Source organism: Bos mutus, chromosome 18, assembly GCF_027580195.1.
Source record: "Bos mutus isolate GX-2022 chromosome 18, NWIPB_WYAK_1.1, whole genome shotgun sequence".
NCBI classification, from domain to species: Eukaryota; Metazoa; Chordata; class Mammalia; order Artiodactyla; family Bovidae; genus Bos; species Bos mutus.
This window is the reverse complement of record NC_091634.1, coordinates 28,098,959-28,123,322: the sequence shown is the minus strand read 5'-3', so window position 1 is coordinate 28,123,322 and position 24,364 is coordinate 28,098,959. Positions and strand designations below refer to the sequence as shown.

At 38.2% G+C, this 24,364-nt stretch overlaps 1 protein-coding gene across 6 annotated transcripts; it reads right to left on the bottom strand.

Annotated features, from left to right (window-relative positions):
- Positions 1-302: 302 nt before the first annotated feature.
- On the bottom strand, positions 303-24,364 carry NAE1 (NEDD8 activating enzyme E1 subunit 1). Of its 6 annotated transcripts, none has more exons than XM_070388286.1 (20): positions 24,230-24,364; positions 20,535-20,638; positions 20,386-20,446; positions 19,115-19,145; positions 18,247-18,318; positions 17,948-18,027; positions 17,272-17,381; positions 15,547-15,656; positions 14,092-14,154; positions 13,374-13,437; positions 12,972-13,063; positions 11,107-11,166; positions 10,884-11,017; positions 9,237-9,333; positions 8,973-9,012; positions 7,635-7,721; positions 6,801-6,893; positions 2,680-2,794; positions 2,544-2,593; positions 304-598 (listed from the first exon to the last, which is right to left on the bottom strand). In XM_070388286.1, the coding sequence occupies exons 1-20, from the start codon at positions 24,280-24,282 to the stop codon at positions 489-491; spliced, it is 1,626 nt and encodes a 541-aa protein (XP_070244387.1). In that variant the 5' UTR covers positions 24,283-24,364; the 3' UTR covers positions 304-488. The 6 variants fall into 6 exon arrangements, with proteins under 6 accessions (XP_070244392.1, XP_070244391.1, XP_070244387.1 ...); XM_070388288.1 differs by lacking the exon at positions 24,230-24,364 and adding an exon at positions 23,871-24,192 and having other exon boundaries at positions 305-598; XM_005896574.2 differs by having other exon boundaries at positions 307-598; positions 9,237-9,312.

Sequence of the window (24,364 nt, the reverse complement as noted above, 5' to 3'; positions counted from 1 at the left end):
CTGCCTTCATTCCTCTCTTCCAGTCTTCCCTCTCCCTCCCCTTTGTAGCCTGCTTTTGTTTTCTGATAAAACTATACATTTGAAATGTGTTTTCTTTAAATTGTATTAGTTTTAGCAAATAGTGATGGGTACAAAGATCTCCACAGCTAAAATCTGCACATGCCTTAAATTCATTATTTAAGCCTAAGAAAAAAATATTTTAAGCTGTTTCTAATGTAACCCATTTCTATAAGTAACTTTGAAATAGCAAGCCAGAAATAATGAACTCAATTAGGAATGGATAACGTTTATTCTCTGAGAAAACTGTTTCTTTCCTCTCCACCTCAGCTCCCTGCCCCCGCAAAGAACAAGATTACATTATTACAAATGAGAAAAATGTTTATTAAGGAAACAATTTTAACAATTCTCCCTAGCAGAACTTGACAGACTAGGGCACAACCTGAAGACAATTACAGTTTCAGTCATTAACACACTATAGGGTGCTTATTCTACAACTGAAAAGTTGCTGAAGTTTGTGACATGCCACTATAAATGTAAGTATTATTAAAAATTACAAATTGTTTGGTGATTATTTTGATAACCTCTTGAGCAGCAGCTCCTGCAAGGAAAAAGGAGAAAAGCAAATCTTTGAAAAAGAATTTAAAAAATTATATAAATATAAAAATACTCAATTCTATAAAGAAAACCTTTCCTTTCCAAAACCAAAGATGTTTAACAGTAATCCAAAACAGACATAACTTACTGAGTCAGATCAAAACAAGGGACTATAAGCTTTTATAACTATGTTATTAAAGGAAATAAAAATTTGTTCTATACATTCACACCTTGAAATATTATACCATAGTTTAAAAGAAAGAAGTTTTTAAAATTATGGTGGTTTAAAAATATTGGCAAAAAATATTATGCAAGAAAAAGTCAAACAGTATTATAAACTACTGCATTTTTTTAAAAAGGCTTTTTTAAAGACAGAAAAGATTCTCAAAGGATACCTTTCTGTTGCATTTGAATTTTACCCCGTACATGTTTTATAATAAAAAGGGGTTAAAGGAATATTTGTAATTTGGAAAAGATCTATATTAAATACTGCTAGACTGCTATACTCAGTAACAGTCTGAGTATATAGAGATAGTAACAAGTTTTAAAGTTACTATTCAAAACAACTTGGCTTCCCAGGTACCTGCAATGCAGGAGACACAGGAGACTTGGGTTCTACCCCTGGGTCAGGAAGATCTCCTGGACAAGGAAATTGCAACCTGCTCCAGTATTATTGCCTGGAAAATTCTATGGACAGAGGAGCCTGGCAGGCTATATAGTCCATGGGGTCACAAAGAGTCAAACACAACTGGTACGCATGCACGTTCAAAACAGAACAATAAAAAATAAAGAAACGACAACAAAAAACAACTAAGAAAACAATTTTTCATCTTTTATAATCTGAAGCTTCTGCTTTCACATTCATTCATTCAAAAAAATCAGACTCTGCTCTGTACCAGATACTGTCCTAGTAGGCACTAGGGATACAGCAGGGAACAAAAGACAAAAATCCTTGTCCTCATGGATCTTACTTTTCAGTAGTGAGGAAGAGAGAATTTACAAACAAGTAAAATGTCAAGTGACTAAGAGCTAAGGAGAAAAAGCAAGGGGTGGGGGGGATATGAGTGCAAGAGGAGGGACTATTTTAAATCAGGGTATCAGGAATGGCTTCACAAAGAAGATAATATTTAAACAAAGCCCCCAAAGAAGTGACTTGTGCAGAATAATAATAGGATGCACGTGTTGTAGACCAAAGGCATGTACCCCAAAATTTCTATGTTAAAGCCTTAACCCTCAATGTGACCATATTTGGAGATAGTCTTTGGGAGGTAATTAGGTAACTAAGGTCATGGGGAGGGGCCTTCAAAGAAGAGACACTAGAGAGCTTCTGTTCCATCCACCCTCACCTTCCTGCACAGAAAAGAGGTTACAGCACACAGCAAGATGTTGACTGCCTACAAGCCATGAATAGACGAAGAGAGGCCTCACCAGAAACCAATTATACCGGCCCTGATCTCAAACTTCCAGCCTCCAAGGAGTCTTACAAAAGAGAAGATATTGTTGAGTTGGGTCATGAAAAACAGGTAGATTTTAGACATGGAAGAAAGAGGGAGATTTAGGGCAAATGGGTCCGGAGAGGGGTAAAGATTCAAGGAGCAGGAAATCAAAGGGCATGTCTAGGAGGAAAGCAAGTAACTTGAAAAAAACAAGGAAAAGAAAGGCTGGGTAAAACCAGAACACAGAATAAAGGACTCTGGATTTGTTTTCTGAGGACTACTATAGTGTATATGTGTGTAGTGGCAGGTCAGAAGGTTAGTTAAGTGAGAGAAACACTCAGAGCTATGCCTTAGAAAGACTAATTAACGCTTCAGGACAGCAGTGGGAGAGATGGAAAGCAGGGAAACCAACTGTGCTACACTGACCTCCCTAGTTAAAACAGCTAGGAAAACAAAACTTCACAACTGTACTATTTAACAACAGGTGACAGTCTTCTCGTCTCTGGAACTTACCCCCTAAGAATGCAGCAATGGTGTGTGGTTCAGCAGCTCCGTATCGGCAACTACAGGAAAGGATGGAGACAGGAACACAATTAGCCATATGACACAACAGTACTGTCTCTTATATTCCCTAAAAAAAAATACTCACAATTCATGGACATAATCGTCTTTCACCATTACAGATAATCCATATTCCTGAAGGAAGCTAGTGAGACAAGACTTCAACTTTCCTATATCTTCTTCAACTTGATAGTTAGACACTCCTAAAATATATATATATATATAAAAATTATTTTTCATTGAAATAAATACATGATTCAAAATTGTTGACTGCCTCTTCTGTTTAATCCAGTGTTAGCTGTTTAGTCAAAACTATAAATCTGAAATAAGAACAAAAATAATGGAAAGTATGAGACCAATATTTGCAACTATCACAAACCTGTATCAATCAAAGAAACCATCTAAAGACCTATTAAAAATTTGAATTTGACAAATCTGCTTTGTTCAGGGCTCTATACCCAGTATCTAGAAGACTATCTGACACGTAGTTGGTGCTCAATGATTTTTTGATAGAACTGAATAAATGAGAAAGTAATGTCCTATACACACACACACACACACACACACACATCCTTTATAAAAGTTCTGGTGTTTATTACCCTTTCCAGGAGATTAAATAACACTAAGGACATAAAGCTATAATACTAAGTAACACTTAAGGAGCATTAATAGACGTTGGACATTGTTTTAAATACCATCCGTATATTACTTCATTTAATCCTCACAACAACCCTGTGAAATAGACACTATTATTATTTTCATTTTACAGATGGGAAAACTGAGGCACAGAGAGATCAGGTTATTTGCCTGAGTTACTTAGCTCATAAGTAGCAAAACTGCAACATGAGCCCAGGCAGTTCTTAATGATCAAACTATGATGTCTCCAAAGGGAACCTGTTATTATTACTTGGAAGGAAAAATGTCATTGCCATAATATCCAGGTACTGTTAAATCCCTCTAGTTTAAAAACTATCATTATTCCTTGTCCTCAAAATAGTAGCATCTACCCTTTACTGGGGACATTTCATGCAAAGATGGGCTCGATAAAGGACAGAAACGGTATGGACCTAACAGAAGCACAAGATATTAAGAAGATGTGGCAAGAATACACAGAAGAACTGTACAAAAAAGATCTTCATGACCCAGATAATCACGATGGTGTGATCACTCATCTAGAGCCAGATAGCCTGGAATGTGAAGTCAAGTGGGCCTTAGAAAGCATCACTACGAACAAAGCTAGTGGAGGTGATGGAATTCCAGTTGAGCTACTTCAAATTCTGAAAGATGATGCTGTGAAAGTGCTGCACTCAATATGCCAGCAAGTTTGGAAAACTCAGCAGTGGCCACAGGACTGGAAAAGGTCAGTTTTCATTCCAGTTCCAAAGAAAGGCAATGCCAAAGAATGCTCAAACTACTGCACAATTGCACTCATCTCACATGCTAGTAAAGTAATGCTCAAAATTCTCCAAGCCAGGCTTCAGCAATACGTGAACCATGAACTTCCTGATGTTCAAGCTGGTTTTAGAAAACACAGAGGAACCAGAGATCAAATTGCCAACATCTGCTGGATCATGGAAAAAGCAAGAGTGTTCCAGAAAAACATCTATTTCTGTTTTATTGACTATGCCAAAGCCTCTGACTGTGTGGATCACAATAAAGTGTGGAAAATTCTGAAAGACATGGGAATACCAGACCACCTGACCTGCCTCTTGAGAAATCTGTATGCAGGTCAGGAAGCAACAGTTAGACCTGGACATGGAACAACAGACTGGTTCCAAATATGAAAAGGAGTACGTCAAGGCTGTATATTATCACCCTGCTTATTTAACTTATATGCAGAGTACATCATGAGAAACGCTGGACTGGAAGAAACACAAGCTGGAATCAAGATTGCTGGGAGAAATATCAATAACCTCAGATATGCAGAAGACACCACACTTATGGCAGAAAGTGAAGAGGAACTAAAAAGCCTCTTGATGAAAGTGAAAGTGGAGAGTGAAAAAGTTGGCTTAAAGTTCAACATTCAGAAAACAAAGATCATGGCATCTGGTCCCATCACTTCATGGGAAATAGATGGGGAAACAGTGGAAACAGTGTCACACTTTATTTTTGGGGGCTCCAAAATCACTGCAGATGGTGACTGCAGCCATGAAATTAAAAGACGCTTACTCCTTGGAAGGAAAGTTATGACCAACCTAGACAGCATATTCAAAAGCAGAGACATTCCTTTGCCAACAAAGGTCCATCTAGTCAAGGCTATGGTTTTTCCTGTGGTCATGTACGGATGTGAGAGTTGGACTGTGAAGAAGGCTGAGCGCCGAAGAATTGATGCTTTTGAACTGTGGTGTTGGAGAAGACTCTTGAGAGTCCCTTGGACTGCAAGGAGATCCAACCAGTCCATTCTGAAGGAGATCAGCCCTGGGATTTCTTTGGAGGGAATGATGCTAAAGCTGAAACTCCAGTACTATGGCCACCTCATGCAAAGAGTTGACTCATTGGAAAAGACTCTGATGCTGGGAGGCATTGGGGGCAGGAGGAGAAGGGGACGACAGAGGATGAGATGGCTGGATGGCATCATTGACTCAATGGACGTGAGTCTGAGTGAACTCCGGGAGTTGGTGATGGACAGGGAGGCCTGGTGTGCTGCGATTCATGGGGTCTCGAAGAGTTGGACACGACTGAGCAACTGAACTGAACTGAACTGAACCTTTTATTAAGTACTTATAAAAAGCTAGGCAGTGTGTTAAGTGATTTTCATACATCATGTACCTAACCCTAACAATCTAACAAGAGTTTTATTATCACCATTCCATACTGAAAGAACTGAGACTTGGAAGGAAATAGTGACTCACCCAAGATCAAGAAGACAAGAAGTGATTTGAACCTAGGTTTAACTCCAAAGTCTGTGCTCTATATAATAGCTAATTTCCCAAGATGGCTCCCCAATGAACACCTCTTCATGCCCTCATGTGGTCCCCCTTCCACTCTTAATCTAAGCTGACTCTGTGAAGCCAATAGGACATTAGTGATGCTCAAAAGCCAAGTCATAAAAAGCTTTGTGCCATCAACCTGAGTCTTTTGGAACTGTTAACTCTGGGGAAGGCAGCCACTACGTAAGAAATCTCGAACTGCCATGCTGAACGGAAGCCCCAGTGAGCCACAGGATGACAGATGCCTGAGCAGCCCCCGGAAGTTCCAGTACCCTGGCTGAAGTGCCACACATGTCAGTGGGTACGTCTTCATGGATGACCCCAGCCCCAGGTGTCCTGCACCTCCGTTCTTGGACGACTCCAGACCTAGGCATCATGCATCTCCATGGGATCCCCTTTCCCCAGGGAGAACTATCTAACTGAGCCTAGCCAATCCTCAAAGTCACAGACACAATAATGGATTGTTTTAAACTACTAAACTTGGGGATGGTCTGTTATGCAGAAGATAACAAAAAATACATTCTAAGCAAACAATACAAATAAAGCAGTACATTTATTTGCTGTTTCATTCTTTTTCCTTTTCTGGTAAGCTTGCTCATTAACATTACAACTCGTTGGGTATACTACATCAGTTGGGGCAACAGGCTTTATGACACACCCAGAATGTGCTGCTATGCAATAATCCTGCACAATTAAAACTATCATCTTAATAAAGATGTCCTGGACAACTGAAGACCTTGGAGCATATGCCAATTCCCCAATTACTACATTTATAGATAACAAAAAATAGATACTGAGCAAAGAAACATCTTCAGAGTTCTGAGTTCAGAAGTCACTGGCATACTTCTTGTGATTTTCCCATTCTACCAAATCAAACTCAGTGTGAATCTTAGAAATCAACTATAGAAACTAGCAGGAAGAAGTTTTATCCTATATGCAACCAACCAACAGTCCCCTGCAATAGTTCAGAATCAAATACTGTTTGCAGTTGGTTACACTTGGCCTCACTGAGATGAACCATGTGTAAACTGTTTACAGTGTGAATTCAAGCATCTACTACTGTCAACACCCCAAGAGCCCTTTAAGATTTCATTCCATTTAAGTACTTATTTAAGATTTTATTGGGAACTCCCTGGCAGTCCAACGGCTAGGATTTGGAACTTTCACTGCTCTGGCCTGGGTTCAATCCTTCGTCAGGGAACTAAGATCCCGCAAGCCATACTGTGAAGCCAAAAAAAAATATTTTCACTGTATTTGATAATTTAATTGCTATCCTTACCTGGATATCTACCATGCTGTTTATGAAATCTATCAACAGCCCGTAACATTAAGTATAATACTATCTCGTTATCTGGATTGTCCATGCTGGAAACTAAAAGGAAAAACATTTCAGTGTAATTTGGGTAATTCATGATTTAAAAACAAGGAAAAACTGAATTTACTATATACTGAAGTTTCAGAATACAAGGTAATTCTATCACAAAATTTAAATATTTTGTAATGATAAAATAGAAAATGATACATAATAGTAAAATAAAGGAAAATATATTATTAAAATAAAACCCAGTGGTATTATGGATAGTTAGTTATGGCCACATAATCTCTAATAAAGTAGTAAAATGCTAAATTTAGCTCTTCTACATATAACACAACTTACTCAGTTGTGTTATTTAGGTTACTCAGTAACCTAAATATGATTATATATACGTACATTAAGTTTTATAGGCTTTGCTGGTGGCTCAGATGATAAAGAATCCACCTGCAATGTGGGAGACCTGGCTTCAATCCCTGGGTTGGGAAGACCCCTTGGAGGAGGGTGTGGTAACACACTCCAGTATTTTGCCCCATGGCAGAGGAGTCTGGTGGTGTACAGTCCATGGGGTCGCAAAGAGTCAGACACGACTGAGCGACTAAGCACCACACAGCACATTGAGTTTTATATTTTGAAATTACTACCACTTGGACAGGCTAACAGAATAAAATTTAGAGTATAAATATTTATATTATCCTTTATATTATCACCATATACTCTGTTATACATACTGTCATACAATATGTATAAAATATCATATCCTTAAAATTAATAACCTAGCATCAAAAGGTTATTACTCACTAATTTCATCCTTGTTAATTGTATCCAAGCTGTATTCTTCAGCTAAGGATCGACATCTCACCACTCGAAGAAATGCTGAATTGCTGCCTGAACACAGGAAAGGCATGATGGAAGTAAATGGTTAAAATACACTAATATCCTGATTAAGAACAGAAAATTTTGTGTATTCTCTTTACAGACACAGAAATATGAAGAAGTGGCTCTAATGGTTAGCAGAAATGGCACTACAACACAAGCCATCTTAAATTCATGTTCTTGGCATTACATTCAGTTCAGCACTGAGTACGTGGGTGACAGCACCTGTCTGAGCCTCAGTTTTCATTTGTAAAACAGAAATAATATTTTTTAACTTTGAGTTGTTTTGTGGATCAGAATTCCAACTGTATAAAGTATATACCTCGCAGAAAGCCTGACAAGGCTCAATGAATGGTAATTTTTATTATTATTCTGGATAAGCAGTCCTGAAGGAGAGTGGTATATATAGTGTGCTCTGGGTATAAGTTAAGGCTTTAAAAACAAAAAACTTTGTATTATGAGAATTTTCAAATGTATTCCAGTAGAGAGACCAAAATACTACCCAAATACCTTCAAATACTCTCAAATACCCAATATCCAGCTTTTAATCTGGTATCATATAATGTAGTAGAACAAATACTAATGCATAAACGAGGCGCAAGATTAGTAGTGGAACAAAACATTAAATCTAAGCCTAAACAAACATTGCTGAAGAATCTTAAAATGGATAATTTGGACACATATATTTTAAGAATGGGTAACATACAAAACATGCTTTTCCAGAAATGAGAGGTCATAGCTACGGGGAAAAACTCCCAGGTGGCATATGAAACAGACTTTATTATTCTTAAATTAACTCTTAAATACTCTGGGCCTACTGAAGAATTATCAAAGAGACCCCAGGAGCCTAGCCACTCCGAAACTAAATGGCAAAATTCCTAATTCTAACAGTCTGATCAAATACTGATCAAAATTAGTATTTAAACCAATCTTGTCAATGTACATGTGACTCAAGACTTCATACCCAAACTCTTTAGATAAGACTTTTCCAAGTTATTTAAAATTAATAAGCCAAAAACAATTCTGCACTACTGATAATTTTCAGTGTATCAATACAGATATGACCTATCTCTGATCAGTCCTAGAATACCCTCTCCTTTCATTATGAGAGAGAGAAAAAAACCTTACCCAATAATTACCTATATTGATACCACTGAGACCATGGAAAAATGTTAATTTCAACCATTTAAAATTGCTGGGAACATTTCCCATGTCACAATTTTTATCAAACAAAATAAGGAAATTTAAGTCAAGGTGACTTACAGAGTAATTTTAATTCTTTCTCTGAAATGGACTCTGGTGCCTGTAAAGAGATAAATGCAGATTTTGCTCCAATGTAAAAGAAGATCAACAGAGGGTGCAGCACAAAGCCAGTCACTATGACTGGCCTTCTCATTAGGCAGGCAAGTGAAAGACCCTCTGCAGAAGGTCTGAGCCAGTGCCACACCCTCTCTCTGAGCCCTTCCTGGCTGGGTTTATGCAATGCAATCCGGCCCATGTGGAGCTGTACTGTGCCCAGCAGCTTACCTGGCCTATAGACTGAAGCAATTTGGCAACATGATTACCCACAGCAGCAGCATCTTTCTTTGCTTTTTCACGGTAACTGGAAAAGAACAACAAAAAGCTACTATTAACAAATATTTAAACTGCCAGATTTAAATATCACCATGAAGCAAACAAAAAAATGTCTTTACCTTTCATGAAAAAAATACTGATCTGGCAATGTATGAAATGTGACAATGCCATGGAAATGCTACCAGTAGCACCTGTTAGTGGCTGGTGATGGACTCTGGGACTTCACCTAATACCTAGGATCTCTGAGTAATTAACAGCACCTAATTTAAAACTTGCCCTCCTGGAGAAGTCCATGATCCATGCTTCTCTGATAGAGGACCTAACAAAATATGCTGCAAAAGAACATGCTTAAAAAATAATAATAAAAAAATTTAAAAAAGAACATGCTTAAGCTCCCTCGTGGCTCAGATGATAAAGAGTCTGCCTGCAATGCGGGAGACCCGGGTTCAATCCCTGGGTTGGGAAAATACCCTGGAGAAGGAAATGGCAATCCACTCAGTATTCTTGCCTGGAGAATTCCTGGCAGGCTACAGTCCATGCAGTTGCAAAGAGTCAGACATGACTGAGCGACTTCACTTTTTCAATCTCCTTGGTCAAGTCCAAGGAAAGTTAAACCCTTCAAAATCGACCATCTAACAAATCCATGTAAAACTTGAGATGGTCACCCTGTAGAGATGATCAGTGTTAAGCTGATCACCTCTGATATGAGGTCATACTTCTTTCTCTCAACTGACTTTCCCCAAGTTTTAAGTAGTTGAACTTTTAGGCTAGGGCAACAAAGATTTGTTAAGAGAATGACTGACATGAAGAGTACAATCTGTCTATGGAATAAAGACCTTCTCTGTGTGACATTATCTGGCCCTTGAAGAAGCCAGGCCAGTGGCCCTGCATTCATCCTCAGCATACCCAAAGATACACAAGGGTAATATCTATTGAGACCCATCCTTATGACAGTGGATAGCACATGTCTGTCTACAGTCATGAACTCTTTAAATTATAAAACATTAATGACAAAAAAGTTATCAAAAACTAGAGTCTTGAAAGCTTTAAATTACAGATAAAAGAGGACAGAGCCATGGTTATGAGTACAGATCTGGGTTTCATGAATTCCAATCCTGGTTTTACCATTTACCAGTTGTCCTGCCCTGAATAAATTACCTCTTCTATGCCTTAGTTTCCTCACCTGTAAAACTGGGACAATAACAGTATCTCTCTCATAGGATATTTGTGAATATTAAACTAGTTAATACATAGACCGGTTCATTGCACAGAATTAAGTGTTCAAATGTTGGGTTTATCTTGAAATATGAAAGAAAAAGTCTGACGCCCAGAAACTAAGTGGGAACTCTCTATACTTTCTGCCCAATTTTGCTGTGAACCTAAAATTAATTCTTAAAAATAAAATAAATTCTTAAAAATAAAATAAATTTTATTTTAAAATAAATCTGCCCTCTAAGTTTTTTAGCTTATTTTTAAAGCAATGAGATTATAACAAACTTTCATTTGATTTCTGATTTCTGATAGACTGATAAAACATGTTCCTCTCTAATATAAACAGACTGATTTTTCTCTTACATAGCTTGAAGACAGGTGACTTACACATTTTGAAGTTTTATATATTTGCCTGAATCTGCAATCATATCAGGAATTGTGCCTCGAACAGGTAGATTTCCTTGACCCTCTTTGGCCACAAATTCCTTTAAGGCACGAGCTAAAATCCAAAATGTCGGAGTCTAAAAAAAAGAAAAAAAAATTAATATTAAGTGACATCTCAATTTGACCTGAAGGTTAAGGGTTACTAATTTTACTTATTTGTTGTTACCTGTTTGGTGATATTTATGCAGCGATCATCATTAAATATATCTTCAATACTGCTTGGGATCTAATAAAGGAACACAAAACATTAACCTATACTAAGAATTTGCCCACCTTTATTTTCACTGTAATCTTCCAAATAAGTTCAAATACAAACTTCTGATTTGTTTGGACTTTTATTCAGAATTATCACCAGATGGAGATTTGCTGGGGAAAGAGAGAACGGAAGAAAATCCCCTCCTGTCCACTCCTGTTAGCATTTAAAGACTGACCTATTTTCTTACATCATATATGGAGTAAAGAAGGAGTCTAAGTAAATCTTTTTATAGTTATATTTGAAGACAGAACGAAGAAAACAGACAAGCTAGATTTGTAATCCTTCATGTTTTTTCAGCTTATAAAAAATCTGAAACCCGTATACCCTATCTAGTGATGGTAGAAGAAGACAAGCACTCTGAAAAGAGCAAGATAGTTAAATTAAGAACTTTTAATGCAAGCAAGAACATCATATGTTATAAAAACTATAAAAATTGTAGGCTTTGGTTCTACTGTTATGTGGAAAAAAGAAATTTCTTACTGGTAACTCTCTGCTTCCACTCCCCTCTAGAGTCTTTTGTCCTCAAAAGAGCCAGAATAACTTTTTTAGAAATATAAATCAGGTCACTTCATTCCTCTGCTCAAAACACTTCAGTGACCTGCATTGCCTTTATGATGGGGCCCTTTCTGCCTCTCCAAACTTAAACTCCTCCCACCACTTTCCCTCTTGTTCACTTCATTCCAATCACAGTGGCTTTCATACCCATCCTTGAACAAATGCCAGGCATCATCCCACTTCTGGGCCTTTGTACTTGTACTTCCTCAGCCTGAAAACCTCTTCTTCCAGACCTCTGCATGTCACACTTCACTTAGGCTTCTGCTTAAACACATCTCCTTCAAAGTCTCCCTGGTCCCTCCCGATCCCAGACCTCCTCCTTCCCCTCATGCTCTACCCCTTTGTTCTGCTCTAATTTTGTTCACAGTACCTAGTACATTTGTCTGTCTGCTTAGCTCACTGTCCCCCAATCACAGAACCTTATTTGGTTTTTTTCAACTGGGGTAAATTATACATTCAGTGAAATGCACAAATCTTAAATGACAATTTGATGCTTTCTTGTAACTATACATATACTTTTAACCATCACTCCAATTGAGACATTAGAAAATTTCTATCACCCCAGAAAACTGTGTGGTTCACACAGCACATATTTTTAATCACTCAGCAACACAACCTCACTGTCTCCAAAAAGTTTGTAATGACACCTTAAGTGCTTTCCTAACTTGAAAGGTAGCGTTTTTTGCTGTTTTAAACTATAAGAAAATTTTAACTACCAATTTTGTTATTCCAAAGTTCCCCCAAAACTTCACTGGTCAAACTTCAACAATAAAGTCCTCCAAGTAATTTTTAAGGTATATGATATTATTAAGAACATCTTCCAATGTATTCAAATAATTACTGTTAAAAGCAAATGCAAAAAAATAAAAGCAAATGCACAGTAAGATTTAACTTTTCAGGCAACACTATTTGGACTAGCAAAGTAACACCTTCATTATATAATTCCTACCCCTAAACCCTTACTACTCACAAATCATGTACTTCAAACAATTAATTTATGTAAATTACTGCATAAATATTATATGCTGAAGCACTGACATCCATTTTAACAAGGACAATACAGAATCTAATAAAAGAAGATTAAAGCTGTATTATAATATTAATTTCTAACCAACTATACAATTTAAGAAATATTAAATTAAAACTAAAATCAACTATTTCACCTATGAGGACTTTAGAAAACACCTTTCACTGGTGAATACTTCAGTAGCTCTTAATACCTGAGTTGTATTTAGTGCTGTATTCACATTTTTAATAGCTTCTTCAAAATTCTCTTCGTCTTCTGGAGTCCCATTTTCATTCTTTAAAATTCCTATTAAAATAGAAACTAATTAGCAAAGAACAGCCTTTTCTTTTCATTCCTTCTCCTTCCCCAACATTAAGGAAATAACTTTGTCAGATTCAGAAGGGAGGATTGGATACTGAACCTTAAGAAGAAATACAGCTTATCATTATTCATTCTTAAAATTACACAAGGAGTGGTTCCTTAACCTCCCCTGAGGAAAATAAAATAAAAGCTCATGATGGCATCATCCAACAAAAGTGCTGACAGAAATCCAATAAAATTAGCTTCAAGCAATCTTTTTAAACTTTATACGAGGTTTAATCAAATCCCAAATTACCTTGTCTAATCAAATCTCTGAAGTCTTCTTTTTCTTTATATGTTTTAGGTATTCGTCCATTGGTCTAAATTGGGTTAAATAAATTTAAATATAGTTGCAAAAACTCAAGATATGGAAATTAAAAGTCCAGTTTCCTGCCAATTTCCCCATCCACATGAGATTGCATCAGCAAATCGATACCTCAGTGAAACCAGCTGACTTGATAGAAAACAAAAAGTGTGGGTCATTTCTCTACATTCACTCCTCACTGCCAGTTTCAGAATGACATTTGTTCAAATTTCATTTTGTTAATAAAAATGTCAGTATCAAAAGAGAAAATGCTAGATTCAAACTGAAAAACATCCACTTTTCCTATAATCCCATAAGGAAAAAATATCAGTCTTCCATTCCCTCCAATGAAATTCTTTATAATAAACTGAAAAAATACAGTCACATATGGAATGTCCTTTCTCAAGAAAGAAAATACTGGGACTTCCCTGCTGGTCTAGTGGTTAAGAATCCGCCTTCCAATGCAGGGGATGTGGGTTCAATCCCTGGTCAGGGAACTAAGATTTCCCATGCCGTGGGACAACTAAGCCCGCGCCACAACTAGAGAAGCCTGTGCACAAGCAACCAGAAGTCCCGTGTGCCAACAAAGATCCCACATGCCACAACTAAGACCCAACACGGTCAAATAAATAAATAAATCTTAGGGAAAAAAAAGAAAGAAAGGACATACTTCACTATACCACTGTGCTAAGTATTTAGCTACGATCACAATCCATGGAGTGTGGCTATGGTCCTAAAAATAAAACAATCAAAGAAAATATCTGTATTAGTTAACATTTATTTTTCACTACACCGTATCATTTTCAACAAATTCAACAATACTTTACTCAATTATTCCACCATGTTTGCATCTCTCAGTATATGTGGAATAATGAATGGAGGAAAAATGAACTGGGTTAATAAAAATTGCTTAACAAAGCTTTTCGAGGCAGTGTCCAATTTAATCCTTGTAAGGCAGGTATATACTACAAGTGTTCCTTTTAACATTCAGAAAACAGTCTCAGAGACTGCCACTCAGAAATAAAGCTCAAAGACTATACTTTTAGGGATCACTTCTATGCACGATACTGGATGCTTGGGGCTGGTGCACTGGGACGACCCAGAGGGAGGGTATGGGGAGGGAGGAGGGTTCAGGATGGGGAACACAGGTATACCTGTGGTGGATTCATTTCGATATTTGGCAAAACTAATACAATATTGTAAAGTTTAAAAATAAAATAAAATTTAAAAAAAAGAAATAAAGCCTAAGTAGAGCTTCCCTGATAGCTCAGTTGGTAAAGAATTCGCCTGCAATGCAGGAGACCCTGGTTCAATTCCTGCGTTGGGAAGATCCCCTGGAGAAGGGGTAGGCTACCCACTCCAGTATTCTGGCCTAGAGAATTCCATGGACTATATAGTCCATGAGGTCGCAAAGAGTCAGACACGACTGAGCGACTTTCACTTTCACATCTTGATTTCAGACATCAAGCCTAGACTAAGGACAAGGGATCTTTTCTGCGTTTGCTGATGAACCAAATACCTGCACTTTAATTAACGTGTAGGTAGGAAAATACATATATATGCCTTAAAGTACATGGCCTGTTATAAATATCATTATTTCTATAATGAAATATGCAGTTGCCTTGGTAATTCTCAAACTCTAAAAATAAGTTTCAACAGGAGTCAATTTCAACAAACACCCACCCCACATTCAAACTATTTTAAAAAGTACATCTCTTTGTTTAGGAGAAAAGAACCATGAAGGGGGCTTCTGGTACATGTGAGTGTCCAATCCCGTGGTTAGGACTCCCTGCTTCCACTGCAGGGACACAGGTTCAATCCTTGGTCAGAGAACTAAGATCCTACAGGCTGCATGGCAGGCAAACACACACACACACACACAAAGTCCAATTTCTCAACTTGAGTGTTGATTACACAGATATGTTCAGTTAATGTACTTTTCTTCAATAAAAAAGTTTTTAAATTTGGGGGAAAGATAGATTTATTTAAAATAAATTAGGTACAATGTTGTTACTGTGTGACCTGGATGAGGTTTATATTTTCTCACTTTGTAATTCAAAAACCTTAGGTTAAAAAAAAAAGTTTTCAGTATACTTATAAATGAAAAGTCACACACACCACCAACCTTTTTTTCCATATGATCCAAATCGTAAGACTGAAAATGTTCTCTCAGTTCAGGAAATGGCTTATCCAGTCGTAGATCCTCTAAGGCATTATCTGGATGAGATTCTATTACTGTGAACCAAATAATCCCGAAAGATAAACTTATTTCCTTAGCAATATTGCTGGCAACATATATATCACAGGAACTTAGGAAATCTGTAATTTTTAAATGGACACAGGGCCTACAGCTTTTTCTCACTGTTTTGTTCATTACTGAGTTAAATTTACATATTAACTTATATTTTACTAAATGCACAAATCGTAAGTGGACTACAGTATTAATAAAAATAAAACAAAGATTCCTTTAGCACAGAATTTTCTTGTTATTATAATCGGAAAAGATGAAAATGTGTTCAGATAGCACCCCAAAACCTACCCTTCCTCCTCCTATGGTTTTCAACAGACAGCATCACCCTCTACCTATACCTCTTCCTTAAGAATGTGATGGTCTTCCTTGACTTCAAGCTTCCATGGCCCAGTTATCAGTCATTCCCCACATCCTGCTGTCATTTCGTACACAGCCCTCCATAGAGGAGAGTACGGGAAAGTGTGCAATTTCAGTGAGTGTTTAGAGGGAGGCTCAGTTCTGTCACTTGCTAGCTGTGTGACCTTAGGCAAATAACTTAATCTCTCTATGCCTCAGCATCCTTATCTATAAAAAGCAGATACAATAGTATCGACTTTATAAGGATTTGGAAAAGAGTAAATGAAATAACCCACATAAAGGCCAGCATACAGCTAGCAAGCTTAACCTTCATTATCATCTCTCCCCTCTTCCCTATCCTTATAACATCTGCCCTCAGTCAAGGATGCTCTCTCTGTCTTTGTCTCTCTCTCTTTCTCAGACCTAGACCGCTGAAAATCTAAAAGCAATCCTTGCCTCCAACCTTTGTCCCTCCAAATCCATTCATTCTCCACCGGGCTTCAGAGTGACCCATTTAAAACAAAATGTTTACCTCATCACTCTTCTCACAACTCTTAAATGACCCTGCCCCACTGCCAAAAGCTTATCCCCAAAAGCCACTCCCCAGCTTCCCAAGCAGACATCACTCTTCAGTGATACTATCACTGCACTAACAGACGACCTGGCTCACAGCAATGTATGAGTCCTGAGTGAAAATCTTATGATGATTTAAGATCAAAATTGTGTAAGTAAGGAACTTGAGTTGATGCAAGCCTGCCTTTGAATGACTTTAGTCTCCTACTAACACAGTTTCCTTGGAACAGTAGTTAGTCAAATGCCTTGATTGTTGTGTGGAATTATACCTCAACTGGGGGAGCCTGAGGCCTATATAAGAATAGAATAGAAAACAGGTGGGGAAAAGGTAGTGTAACCTCTCTGTATCAATGTGACCCACATTCCTTGGCTCTTGCTTGTGCCAGCCATATATGCCCTATGTAGGCTAAGAGGCAAAAAAAGCTAGGTACTTGCAGAGCTGCCAGGCCTCTTAATAACATGACGAAGCTGTACCTATTTTATCTCCTGCTTTGTATCCTTCTATAATGCTTAGTAAAGGAAATAGGAAGATTAAAGCCTACTGATTCTGATTAGCACTTTGAACCTGTAACCAGAGTTGTGCTGCTATAAATTAACTTTGTGATTTCAAACTGACTTTCTAAATTATCAAGTTCCTAAAATTATAGCTAAAACAACCAACAGGAAGCCCCATATGTGCAACAATTTTACCTGGATGTTCTTTTATAATGATCCTCATATAACCAACTAGTCCATATGTCCTACAGATCAAAAGAGGGATTTGGGAATTCCAGAGGACATCTGCTAAACGTAGTAATGTACTGTAAAAGAAGGCATAATAGACAAGAACATAAGCAAATGGATAGATGCCCAACATGAAAATGCCTTAAAATGAAGCAACTTCCTCACTAAATAATAAATGCAAAGATATAACTTTTGCATTCATATAAACAGCATATTTACATAAAGATAGGCTGAAAAGCAAGCAAGTCCACAAGGCAGCAGTTTCAAAGTAAGTATATCTGTTGGACTAGAGAGATATGAAAGCCTTGTCTTTCGTATTAGGGAGAATGTTACTGAAAAACATTTCTATAATAAAGAAGAAAATATTTATAAAACCTATTTATCTACCCCCAAGCACTCCCTATGATTGTTTTTTTTTCCCACTAAAAAAATAACCAATGTTCAATTTAACCGTTCTAAGTTTCACATCTCTGTGTTTTTCTCTTCCCTATGTTTTTAATGCTGGAGATTTTAATTAGACCACTTCTAATTAAAGGTTTCTATGGAATTGAAGAATTTAAAAACCATAGACTCTGCAGAGAAAACAAAACTATGCAAATCTAATAAGAGGTTAAAATAAAAACAAATTAACTTAAAAATTTACCTTTCAGAAAGCTGAGTTGCAACCACAATGGTAAACCTACAGAAAAATGAAGGATCATTGTCTAGAAGGTTTTCTGGACTCTAAATAGGACAAGGGAAAGAAAATCCAACAATTTCACAATCATATTAAATATGACAGAAATGGTTAAGCTTTTTTAGAACAAGTGAGGCAAATGATAGACTCCAATGTTAAAATAATTCAACTTTCAACATAAAAATACAAAGATTAAAATTCTAAATTCCTAGGGCTCTGAATTACTAAAAAATTATATTTCTGTACAGAAATAATAACATATATACCTCTTCCACAAAACTCCCAGAGACATCGTTATTTAATTCTTGTAAGAATTCCATGGCAGCTTGAGCTCGGTTCTTTAAAAAACAAAGCATTTGACTTTAATTAGAAAAAAATTTGGTTAAAATGTAACCCCCTAATTTACAGATCAGGCAAACAGACTGTAAAACAACCCAAACTCCATGCATAGATATGAAGAGTCTGCTTTTCATAGAATTTAGAAACTGAGACTAAACCATAATATTCTTTAAAACAGAGCTAAACCATCATTATTCAGAATTCTTACATGACTACATGATTTGCACTCTACTTTTCTGATTAGGCAAATGACCAGAAAACTCTGGGTAGCAGGCAGGGATATTCTAAGTCATGTTTGGACTTATGCTAACCTTCCACATTTACAATCCTGTATAAGAGAGATCAGTCTTTAAGGAAACTACATACATAATACTATATAATACATTATGTAGTACACAATACTACACTAAGTTGACCAATATGGCTCTGTAAGATTTTTAATATGAAATACAAAAATAAGACACATTCTGACTAACTCTTGGTAAAAAATCTTAACCCAAATACCCCAACTTCTGACTATTAACATTACTTAGTATTTAGCTTTAATACAGGATACAATATAAAACTTCTAAGTTCTTAAATTACCAAGCACATAAATCTTTATAAGATCAGAAAGAAATGAATTAATTTTTTTCTCAGAGAAATAATAAGATCTTTTTAAAAACCAGGTTATAATGATTCTAATACAATTTAACAGTTAACCTCTTTCAAAGTAAAGCTTTTCAAGCAATCAAGATATAGTGACATCACTAGGTGTTCAAATACAACTGTATTCTATTACAAACTGATTTTTACCTTGCCAATACTGCTTCTCTGAAGGAAAAAACTAAAATAGAATAAAAAAAAGTTTTAATGGTTTCTTGGACTATAAAGGGAAGGTTAGGTGTAATACCTGGTGCACTTCATTCATAGTTTAAAACAAAATATATTTTAATTTTAGAGTGTAATAGACTTCCTAGAGGAAGAAAGCTGAGTGAAAACTTATAACAACATTCTTTATCTTGGGCTTCCCAGGTCAGGAGACTCAGGAGAAACGGGTTCAATCCCTGGGTCGCAAGACAGACTAATAAATCAATGTTTCCCAAAATGTTTGCCCTGGAGGAAAGTTTCAAAAGTTTGGGAAACACCATGCATTATATCCTCTCTTGGAAATTAATAGCATATATAATACACAATATTAAAATCTTATACTAAGGAAATACTTTATAATTTGACCACGGAATCCATATGCCCATTTAACAGCTATAAACGTTCCCTAGAACCAAAGTTCCACAGACCCACCCTTGGGAAATGCTAGACTGCTCTTGCAGATAACTATAACAGATTTACTCAGGCTTTCTCCCACATATACCCTTATCATGTCCAGAGGCCCATATCTGAGTCTGCTTCTCAGAGTCAGGGTACTCTACCCAAAGAAAGGATAACCAAGCCAAATATGAACCAAAATCTGATTTCCCTTGTATTTACTCATTGTTGTTGATTTTTGACAAACATGAGAGAACCCAGACTCCAAGCTCCTGAAAAGGGAAGCTTGAAATCCAAATTCGGGAATGCCCTGACAGTCTATATATGATCATCTTTAAAGAATGATATACAAGCCAACTTTAAAATGGCATTCTTATAGAGACAATGTAGTGTAGGAAGAGAGATACCTGGACCAAGCCTAGAAGACACCACAAATAAAAGGCAGTTCTTATTATTCTTATAATCCCAAAATATAATTATTGTTAATTACATACTAATACCTAGGAATCAATGCAAGGACTTAGAAAGGATACAGATTTCACAAATTAAGGAATAATGACTACTCTTTGCATTAATAACAACAATAAAGACAGTAATGATGGCTATATTTTACTAACACCCTATTTGCCAGACAGCTTGCTAACACTTTACCTATATTAACTCACTCCATCCTTGCCGTAATCCTAAACACAGCGTTGACTTGACTTTCCACCTGAGTCAAGTCACCCTGACTGAGAGGTGAAGCTGGGGTTTAGGCCTTGCTCTCGCATGACAATGCACTGCCTTCTCTAAAGAATGTATTTGAAAAGAATAGAACATACTTATTTCCAGCATCTTCTCCGCTGACCTGATTTCCATCAATAATTGTAAATGAACCAATGCCTGGGAAATAAAACAGAGTCCGTCAAGAATATATGTTTCTGGTTAAAAACCTTAAAGAAGTAAATTTACAACCACAAAACTATCATACCCGGTAGCACCAAATTTTTAAGGATTTCAGTTCCTGTGGCTGTTGCGTTTATTAGGCAAACATGAGCAGATTCTAGAGCCTCCTGGCCGTGATCACCCCACAACCTACAAAAGAAGACACAAATTTAACATGTTAAAAACTTCCATGAAAATACAACTTTATTTGAATGGTGATCGTTAAAGTGTTCTTGCATCAAATAACTGATGTGAGCAGCATGGCACACATGTGAGACAGGAACAGCAGGAGGTGTTATGGGAATCACACAGCTGAGTAACCTGAGCTTGAGCCTGTCATGGTTAAAGCGGGGGTCAAATCAGAACTAGACACTTGGTCTTTCAGCTCTTAGTTCATTACTCTTTTCAAGTCAGATAACTTACAGAACAGAAAGTCTTTATATTTATTAACATTAGAGAAGTACTTCAGATTTAAAACCTATTATTCTCTATTATTATTAAAACCTATTATTCTCAGAAGGCTGAGTGCCAAAGAATTGATGCTTTTGAACTGTGGTGTTAGAGAAGACTCTTGAGTGTCCCTTGGACTGCAAGGAGATCCAACCAGTCCATCCTAAAGAAAATCAATCCTGAACATTCATTGGAAGGGCTAATGCTGAAGCTGAAGCTCCAATACTTTGGCCACCTGTAAAGAGCCAACTCATTAGAAAAGACCCTGATGCTGGGAAAGACTGAAGGCAGGAGAAGGGAACGACAGAGAATGAAATGGTTGGATGGCATCACCGACTCAATGGACATGAGTTTGAGCAAGCTCCAGGAGATGGTGAAAGACAGAGAAGCCTAGTGCGCTGCAGTCCATGGGGTCGCAAAGAGTCAGACACGACTCGGTGACTGAACAACAACAACATTCTCTATTTTGGGCTTCCCAGGTGGCTCAATGGGTAAAGAATATGCCTGCAGGGCAGGAGACTCAGGAGACACGGGTTCGATCCCTGGGTCGCAAAGATTCCCTGGAAAAGTACATGGCAACCCACTCCAGTATTCTTGCCTGGAGAATCCCATGGACAGAGGAGCCTGGAGGGTTACAGTCCACAGGGTTGCAAAGAGTTGGACACAACTGAAGCGACCGAAGCGACTGAGCACACATGCATCCTCTATTTTATTTCTCCTTAAGTTACAGGGATCCAGTATAATTTAAGATCTTGACATAATACTGATCCACCATGACATGTTCAAGAGTGAGAAAAGCTTTACCAAGAAAACTGAAGTACCATCTGAAAAACCTTCACACTGACTTCTACAGGAGTGCTTTAAAATGTTATTCCCAATTCTAACAGCATGACTCGTAAATGCATACATTAACAAACAGAAAGATGTAATAAGGATTAGAAATGTGTTATAACCTGAAATACATGTTACATCTTGTCACACCAGCATATTATTAACAGGGCAAGATATGTGATCAAACAGGCATCATGACAGCTGAGCTAACATGGCTACCTTTGCCCAGAAAGTCTAATATGTCTTTTCTTGTCAGTATAGGAAACACAGAGGAAGCCCAAATCATTAGAAAAATATCATAGCCTGGAGGACTGAGAGACTTTAAGCTGCTTCCTGTCCGTTGTCTAAAGCATATCCTCTCCTATTATGCAGCCTGTACGTCCTCCAGAGTAAATCACAACTGTAACTGCCTCATCTGGCGTTTTATTTGCTGAACATCCATCTCTCCATTCCACTCTAAGTTCCGTAAGGGCACAAACCACTCCCTACGTTCACCACTGAAGCCCCAGTGCTTGATACAGTGCCTTGCCCAGGATAAATAATCATTGAATAGCTGTCAAATGCATGGAGGATGAGTCTAGAAGAACCAGACAGACTGGAAACCTCTGTTTTTTTCCTATGAAAGTAGGGCACACAGAAGACACTTGGCATATTCGGTTGATGGATACTTGGGTAGTTGGAGAAAGAGCCTAAGAGAATATCGGTGCATCTCTAGGTAATACGTTTCAAGAAATGGCCCAAACAAAAATCAATCCTCTCCATTCTCTTGCTGGCTAAGGAAGGCAGGGCCTGCTGACTGCTAGCTGGTGGCACAATCTTGCTTGTACCTGCTTCCCTCTGACACTTCAAAATCAATAAATAGTTCTGTTTGTTCCTTAAATGGACTGGATTCAGCAAAAACTCTCTTTTGTCACAGTTACTTAGTAATCTAAAATATTTTATCAGCTCTGTCATGTATGGTTACCTCTGCTCCAAAACACAAGGATCTCCAAGAATTTACAAGAGAACACAAGTTGGTTACAAAGTCTCTACCATCTTGCTTCTTTCCCCAGAAACTTTCCTTTCCCTTTCCCCAGGGAGCAGACCTTATCAGCTTTGGAAAACCCAGAAGGCTTGAGTTTACATCCTGGTTCAAACACATGGGATACTCAGGGCAGGTTATCAAACTTTTAAGAGTCAGTTTTTCCATCTATAAAGGAGACAGAATATCTGCCTTCAAGACTGCTCTCACAATTGAGTGCATAAAGCCCCTAACAACAGCACTAAGCCAGAGGTGAAAATGAGTTCCAGTCCTTAGGGACATACTGTAACTTCTGGCTTGTGGGTCTTCAGAAAGGAGGGGGGCCATATGGTTGTGCTATTTCTGCTGCCTTTGGTGGTGGTTTAGTCTCTAAGTCATGTCCGACTCTTTTGTGACCCCAGAGACGACAGCCCGCCAGGATCCTCTGTCCATGGGACTTCCCAGGCAAGAATACTGGAGTGGGCTGTCATTTCCTTCTCCAGGGGATCTTCCCAATCCAGGGATGAAACCAACGTCTCCTGCATTGTAGATGGTCTCCTGCATTGCTGGTGAATGTTTTACAGCTGAGCCACCATGGAAGCCCTTTAACCACATAGAAAATGCTCAATAAATAAGGAATGGGGAGTGTTAGGAGACAAGGCATGGGAGAGGAAGTAGCCAACGACTAGCCCAATGGCTTAGACCTACAGTCCATTAAGTAGATATCCATTAGTCCATTAGCCACATGTGGCTACTGAGCACTCGAAATAAGGCTAGTCCAATTTGAGACGCGCCAAAAGTGTAAAATGTTGGATTCTGAGGACAGAATGAAAAAATTGTAAAATATCTCTAATAACTTTTTATACTGATTATGCGTTGAAATAGTAATATTTTGCACATACTGGGTTAAACAAAATAAACTGAAGTATTAAAATTATTTTCACCCGTTTGTCCTTTTTTAATGTGACTACAAATATAAATATTATGTTATATATACACATATATACATGTGTTATATATACACATATATATAACTACGTATGCGGTTCACATGAGACTGGCATTATATTTCTACTGGACAGCGCCGGTTTAGAACAATACCTAGCATTCGGTGCTGCCCTCGGCGGCCGAGATGGGGTAGTCCCGAGCCCCTCATTCTGCAAAACCAGGAGCACAGCGAGGCGGAACCGGCAGCCGCCGCGGTGACCCGGCGGACGCTGGGGGCGGTGCACCTCGACCTGCACACCGCGTGGCGAGCGGGCAGGCGCGCCGCTCGGGGAAGGCGAGTGCCGGCCCTCGAGAAGCACCGGGGGCCCAGGCCGGAACCCTGAGCACGGGACGCACGGCCCGGCCCAGCCCGGCGGGAGGCCCGAGGCCCAACCGCGCCGCCCGCTCGTTTAGGCCCGGCCCGGACGCAGAGGAACCCGCTGGCCCGCCCGAATCGGTGAGCCCTGGCTCACCTCAGCTGCCGGTCGTACTTCTGCTCCTTAAGCAGCTTCCCCGGCTGCGCCATGGCCGCGCCCGCCCCACGGAGAACCGCCGGGCCACTACCGAAAACTGCCACCGCCTCCTCGAGCGCGCAGGCGCACTAAGCG